Below are 7,431 nucleotides of genomic sequence, written 5' to 3'. Positions count from 1 at the left end.
ATGCAGACAGGCCTCAGGAACAGTGATGCAGGCCTCTGCATGAGGAATATGCAGACATTCAACAGGAACAACGAAACTTAGTGCTGGGGACTCCAGCGCTTCAGCACGAACAAAACAGTAAGGCTAAGACAGAGGCGTTAGTGGCAAACACCGTTACATCCAAGGAGAACTTGGTTTATGCTCAGCGACTTCCTGGGGGGAGGGGCAGGAGTTAAATAGAACAGACAGCCAATGAGACAGAGCTGCATAGGAGGCATGCAGGCTGCAGTGATTGCAAGCGCAGGTGCTACCTGATTGCAGGTTTAGGGAGGGCTTGTCTGGAAACTGAATAGCTCTGTAAGGATGAGTTCCAGCCAAACCCTGGAGCAGAATCCTTACATATATATGTTTTTGTGTTGTCTATCAAATATAGAAAATGTATGATCTACTTACCTGCGTGCTGTCCCTTGATGTCGTGTTGCAACCGGTATCGTATGGTCTATATATATATATAGGCAAAACGATACCGTGTTGACGAATATCAAAGGCAGCACTCCAATGGTTGGTCAAAAAATATATTGTAATCAACAAGACGCGGACCGAAACGTTGGAATGATGTCTTGTTGATTACAATATATTTTTTGACCAACCATTGGAGCGCTGCCTTTGATATTCGTCAACACGGTATCGTATTGCCTATTTCATTATATAGGATCTGCACCCACCCAATTGACTGACCTGACGGAGTGCCTACTGTTCTTTGCTCTATACATCTATATATATATATATATATATATATATATATATTTATTTTTTTATATATATATATTTATTTTTTACATTTTATATAATCTTTTGTTACTGAAACACGACTATTGTTTTTTTCCCCATTACCTGTATATTTCTACTAGATGTTAGTATATAGATTATAAACTCTCACGAGAAGGGCCCTCATTACCTTTCGTATCTGTTTGTGCTTGCTTGTCGTTTTTTGTTTATGTAATTTACATCTCCCTAATGTGCTGCAGAATATGTTGGCGCTTTACAAATAAACTATATTGTCAATTAATAATCCTAGGTTCACCATGAATAAAATTAAAATAAAACCACAGTCCCATCTTGTGGCCAAAAGATTTATCACATGACCATTTAGTAAAAAAAACACACACAAAAAAAATGCACTTCTTGTTACATATGATTTCTTATATATATATACTAGCTGAGAGACCCGGCGTTGCCCGGGATGTGAACCGTGAATAAGTATGTGTAAATGTTGTATTGTAAACTTGTAATGTTATGTGAATGTTATGTAATATATTTTAAAATTGTATTTGTAAAAGAAAAACAGTAGAAAGCACATGTATATGAGGGGAATTTTGTTAAGTGTATGTTAATGGTGTTTGGGGGGATTAATGGTGTTTGGGTGGGTGGGGGGATTAATGGTGTTTGGGATTAATGGTGTTTGGGTGTTTGGGTGGGTGGGTGTTTTGGGGGATTAATGGTGTTTGGGTGGGTGGGTGGTGGGATTAATGGTGTTTGGGTGGGTGGGTGGGGGGATTAATGGTGTTTGGGTGGGTGGGTGGGTGGGTGGGGGGATTAATGGTGTTTGGGTGGGTGGGGGGATTAATGGTGTTTGGGTGGGTGGGTGGGTGGGGTTTTTTGAAGAGGCAGTGTGTGGATGTGATCGTGCGGTGTATGTTTGCAGTGGTGAAATAAATATGTATGGAGGAAAGAGTCTGTACCTGATTCTGATTGGTAGCAGGTGGTCAGGGTTTTCTCTGTTGAGAGTTGTGAAGCGTGGTCCCAAAAATGGTGCAAATGTCTCAGAGCAGTGGGGGTTAGGTGCTGCGATTCCCAAAGCTCAGTGAGGGGTGGGAGAGTGTGTCAGTGGTGTAGCTCAGTGAGGGTTGTCACAGTGTGGCAGTGTTGTTGGCCGCAGACCAATGACAGATGTGCGGGGGCGGGCATGGTGCGGGGGGCGTGCATGGCCGACCAATGACAGGTGTGCGGGGGCGGGCATGGTGCGGGGGCGGGCATGGCCTGAGGCGGAGTGACAGGCCACCGGACATCCAGGCAGGCATACAGTGCTTTCAATAATATATTATAAGATATATATATATATATATATATAAATATATATATATATATCTATATATATATATATATATATATATATATATCTATATATATATATATATATATATATATTGTAATTTCCAGAAATTACAGTTTTAGGTTAGAGGGTAACATCTCCACACTGTTGTTCCCAGTTAATTGTGAATATTGTTACTTTCAAGTACAGGACTGATGTGACTTTCATATTCAGTACAACCACGCAGTTATCAACAGCAACAAAATATTATCAAAGTGAATGGGCCATTAGATGTGGTTGAGATGGTGTCTTATGGCAGGGGTGCGGAAACTGGGGGCCGCGGCACCCAGGGGGGTGCAAGATTTCCAGGGAGGGTGCGGCGCTTGCAGAGGCCCGCCCACTCTTCCCCAAGGCATTTAAATTAAATGCCAGGGTGTCGCGTGAGGCCTCTGCAATTTCCCTTACCTTGTCTTCGGCAACGCATCGCCATGGCAACGCGGCGTCAAATTACCCTGCGGGGTCACGTGACATCGCGTGACCCCGCAGCATCATTTGTGACGCCGAAGACAAGGTAAGGAGGGGGCATGAGCAGGATAGGGAGAGCAGGTAGGGGGGCGCAGACTGAAAAGTTTGCACACCCCTGTCTTAAGGCATGACACCAGTTAGTGAACATAGCCCATTGTGCATGTTGTTCATATGTTACAGCTTCCTGTTGGATGACAGCGGGTGCCATCTTTGAAAATTTAGGAAGTTATCAGAAACTAAAATGTTAAGTATCTCAGGGGGTCCCCGGGCTAAAAGTAGTGTGATCAGTTCCAGAGAACACCCCAAATTCTTTAAGTAGATAAAAACAATATTCATAGTTTCTGAGGGCCTTATTCTCTGTCTAAAAGCTCATACTTACCTCGTGCGGTAGTTGATACCATCAAAACACTCTTTGACAACACGCCCGTATGCGCGAAACGCATTAGCGGTTTCTCCGCTGTTCTTTGTTTTTCAGTATGCTGCTGACGATCCAATAAAATTTTTTTTTATTTTGAGCGATTCAGCCTCCATCTTTTTTTTCCTTCCCCCATGGGATTACTTCCGGCATTCGATACCATCAATACCAATGGCCTTAACTGAATGGAAGTATCCTTCTTGCGGATTTTATTTGAATTAAGATTTTCTTTAATTTATATGCCAGAAGTAAGGGAAGTCCCCTGATTTGCCAAATGAAAGCAAAGTTTCATAGGTGTAGATGGAATAGTTTTATACCAACTATGATTTCAAAGATTTTGCAAAGGCTTTTGATACTGTTGATCATGCTATCCTGCTTAACAAACTCCAGAGCTCTGGAATAGGGAAGCATGCTTTAAACTGGTTTCAGTCCTACCTATCAGGTAGAACCCAACATGTGTCCATCTCAGGCTCTAACTCCAACCCCCTGGATATCACCTGTGGTGTCCCGCAAGGCTCTGTTCTGGGGCCCCTACTCTTCTCAGTTTTCATCAATGATCTTCCCACAGCTTGTCAGGAAGCCTCAATACACATGTATGCAGATGACACAATCCTATATGCACACAGCCATAGCCTCTCTGACCTTCAACACATACTTCAGTCTGACTTTTTGAGACTCGAAAACTGGATTTCCCACAACAAACTGTTTTTAAACACTGACAAGACTGTAACAATGGTATTTGGGACCAAGACTAAATTTTTAAAGCTTCCAGTGACTGAGCTCCAGATTAGAACCAACACTAACACCACCCTAACCCATGTCACTAGTTTTAAATATCTGGGCATATGGTTTGACATTCGGGATGCACATTGATACCCTGACAACCAAGACCTATGCCAAACTAGGGGTACTTTACAGGAACAAATTCTCCCTAAGTCTCCTGGTCAGAAAGCGTATCGCACAGCAGATGCTAATGCCAATTATTGACTATGGAGACATAGTATATGGCTCTGCACCTCAAACCCACATTAGCAAACTTGACACCCTCTACAATTCAATTTGTCGTTTTGTTCTCCAATGCAACTATAACACACATCACTGCGAAACGCTCAAAGAACTAGATTGGTCATCACTCGAGTCTAGGCGCAAAGTTCACCTTTACTGTCTTGCCTTCAAATTCTTTATGGGCAAGCTACCCAGCTACCTGAACAAGCTCCTCACCCCTACCCCATGCAGCACCTATCATCTGAGATCAGACTCCAAAAGACTGTTCATGGTCCCAAGGCTCAACAAAGTATCCAGACGTTCCTCCTTCTCTTACCATGCACCCCAAAACTGGAACAACCTACCAGAGACTCTCACATCCACCACCAGTTTAAGTTCTTTCAAATCTAAGGCTGTCACACATTTTAATCTGGTCTGTAACTGTTTCATACGCCCATAATATATATTATCTTTAACTGTGCACGCAATGTCTTGTATATAATGTATACCCTGCTCATTTATGTAACTGTATTTGTAACCATGTATTATTTGTCATAACTCTGTGCCCAGGACATACTTGAAAACGAGAAGTAACTCTCAATGTATTACTTCCTGGTAAAATATTTTATAAATAAATAATAAATAAAGAAAGAAAGAAAGAAGAAACAAAACCACAGAACAATTGCCATTTCAGGTAATTGCAATCTTTACAATTTACGCAGGGATATTACAATTCAAGAAGTGTGTTTCCTGTTTCATGGCCAGCAAAAAATAATACAAAAAATATAGCAAAAACTGGCAAAACATCTACAAAAAGGGAGTATTCCCCCCCCCCATCTATATATAGAACCTGACTTTGTTTCTTGCGACAGTTTTGTTTTTACTTAATTAGCAATGTCCATCATATGAATGAGTTAGGCCATTCTTGGCCTTTTGCAATAACCCTTCCAATGCCATAGCTGACAATCGATATTGGGTCCAGTGTTTCAATGGCAGCAAAGCAGGTGAATTCTGTGCACATTTGCGAAAATGTCCTTGGATTAATCCCATCTCTAACCATCACACCGTTTCCTCCAAATATATATATTTTTTTGATATCTTAGAAAAACAGAAAATCATGGATTTTCAAAAGCCATGCTTCAATTTGTTTTATTATTGAAATTCACTTTTACATCAGCCAAAATGGAGTTATTACCACAAGAATTATATATGAAGTGCGCAGTACAGTTTTGCACATTTCTACTATTACAGTCAGTAAGACAGGTCATTTTTTCACAATCCATTAATTTGGTTGATGATATTTTATTTACATTGTAAATTATTGGTTGCCAAGAATATCAGTACTCTATGTTGGATGCACATGAGATTATCACGCTAAATATATAAACAAATGATGGATTTTTCAGGTAAAGTGCTTTTTTTAAAATAAGAAAATGTTTGAAGATTACAGCATATCGATACTAAACAGTGCTATTCCATAAGACAGGGGAGCGCAAACTTTTTTAGCTGCGCCCCCTGCCTGCTCCCCCTTGCTCTTGTGCCCCTATCACCTTGCTCGGCAGCGTCAAATGACGCCGCGGGGTCACGTGACGTGATACCATGTCACCCCGTTGCCATGGAGATGGACGTGTGACGTCACTCCGCATGGCACTGCGGCGTCATTAGATGCCGCGTTGCCATGGCAATGCGTCCCTGCAGCTCTTCAGAATCCCGGTAAGTAAGTTGCAGAGGCCTCACGCGATCCCCCCGGCATTTAATTTAAATGCCTGGGGGAAGAGCGCAGGACCTCTGCCACCGCCACTCGCCCCCCAGACAAATCTCCCGCCCCCCCTGGAAGGCGTGCCCCCGAGTAAAAAGGCACACTCAAGTGAATCGGTCATAGGATGTCTTCCAGCACTGGAAATAGCACCGCTTAGTAAATGTAGGCCAAATTTGTTCAGAGATCATGGGCCATATTTCCAAAATAGTCATCTGTCATAAAACCTTCTAGAGCAGGGAGACATCGCTCAGCCTATTCAAGTCAATGGACTCTAAGGTGTCTTCAAGCTCCACGAGGTGCCTTATGACAGCAGAATGCTTAGTAAACATGACCATAGATGTTCCTGCCAACTTTCCGAATGATCATGGGCACAATATAAAGACAAATAACATTTACATTGTGTTACAGGCATATGCATTCATTACATTGAATCTGCCGTTCCATGCACAGGGCCAGGGAGGACATGTATCAAATGTCTGCATAACTTTGCGTCAATGTATAAAGCTGCTGTGGTCCAATTTTGCACCATTTGGGCCTGTCAATGTTGTGGACACGCGTGTGCAGTACACTACTGTATTTATGTGCGATTATTAATATTGAATATTCTCTCTTTACTGGCCAAGATGTCCAAGGGCCAGCCAGGCCGAAGAAGAAATTAGAACGTTGTACATTTGGAAGAAGAGCAAAGACATTGATATTATTGCATTATTCAGAAAGCCTAAAGTTATTAAATAAAAATATTTCTTATTTTAAACTACTTTTTAGTCTTCACAAGCTTTTGCATTTTACATTTCATTTCAATACCATTACATACAGCATGACACTATGTGATATCCGATCGTACGAAAATGAACGGGAATAAGGGACGGGTTACATTGCATTTAGATTTTGACGACACAATAGCACACTAGCGCCTACTAGCAATTCTGGCTGGTATTGCAAACAACGATAAAATGCCATTGTCACCCCACTGTCACATCACGTGCCAAACGCGAGCAACCACTGAATGTGCGGGAGGCGCCTGCAAGGAATACGGAAGGACTATGCAAACAACCACGTGGCTGCATCTGTATAGTTCATTTTTCCAATATGACAGCTAATGAGGAATACAGCTGTACTGCCGTCTAAAGTGTTTTTAAGTGTTACAGTCATTTGGTCATTTTTACACAGTTGTTTTGAAAGAAGTCCATACTGTGGCCTGGTAACACTGGCCTGGAGATAAGTTTATTCTCCGCACATTAAGCTCTGCTGCAAAGGTCCTGGCTTTTTGATAAAAGAAGAGAGACTTTTCGCGATCAACAAGGTAATTATGGTAGATTATGGCAAGTCGTGTGTAAATCTTTAACTGAGACTTTTTGTTGCCCAAATCCATCGCAGCTGCGAGTGCGAGGTGGTAGTATCCGGCAGCGTCGAACGGATCCTGAAATACAAGCGGGAACTTATATTTACAACATTGGATTTCATACGCCTGTGATAGGTGCATGTAGTTATAATGACAACAGCCTAATGATGTTTACAGAGAACCGAGAGTATCGCTTTACCGGCGACTTGTTGTAGTAACTGGAGAAATGTAGATTTCTTGTAGGCTGTGATACCTCTTAAAAGACCAACATTAAGGGTCTTCATAGATTAAATAATAGTCTACAGAGCGATCAAAACCTCACAATTATCTCCTGT

General features: G+C 41.9%; 1 protein-coding gene across 2 annotated transcripts in view; it reads right to left on the bottom strand.

Moving 5' to 3' along the window:
* Nucleotides 1-5,128: 5,128 nt before the first annotated feature.
* Nucleotides 5,129-7,431, bottom strand: part of SH3TC1 (SH3 domain and tetratricopeptide repeats 1) — a 67,937-nt gene continuing 65,634 nt past the window's right edge. For both annotated transcript variants that reach the window (XM_075569948.1, XM_075569957.1), the window contains one exon: nt 5,129-7,174. In XM_075569948.1, the coding sequence (XP_075426063.1) occupies nt 6,917-7,174 (258 nt within the window). In that variant the 3' untranslated portion in view covers nt 5,129-6,916. The remainder of the gene's footprint in view (nt 7,175-7,431) is intronic.

Source organism: Ascaphus truei, chromosome 1, assembly GCF_040206685.1.
Source record: "Ascaphus truei isolate aAscTru1 chromosome 1, aAscTru1.hap1, whole genome shotgun sequence".
Taxonomy (NCBI): Eukaryota; Metazoa; Chordata; class Amphibia; order Anura; family Ascaphidae; genus Ascaphus; species Ascaphus truei.
Note: the sequence above shows the minus strand (reverse complement) of the source record. Positions and strands in the feature narration are given on the sequence as shown.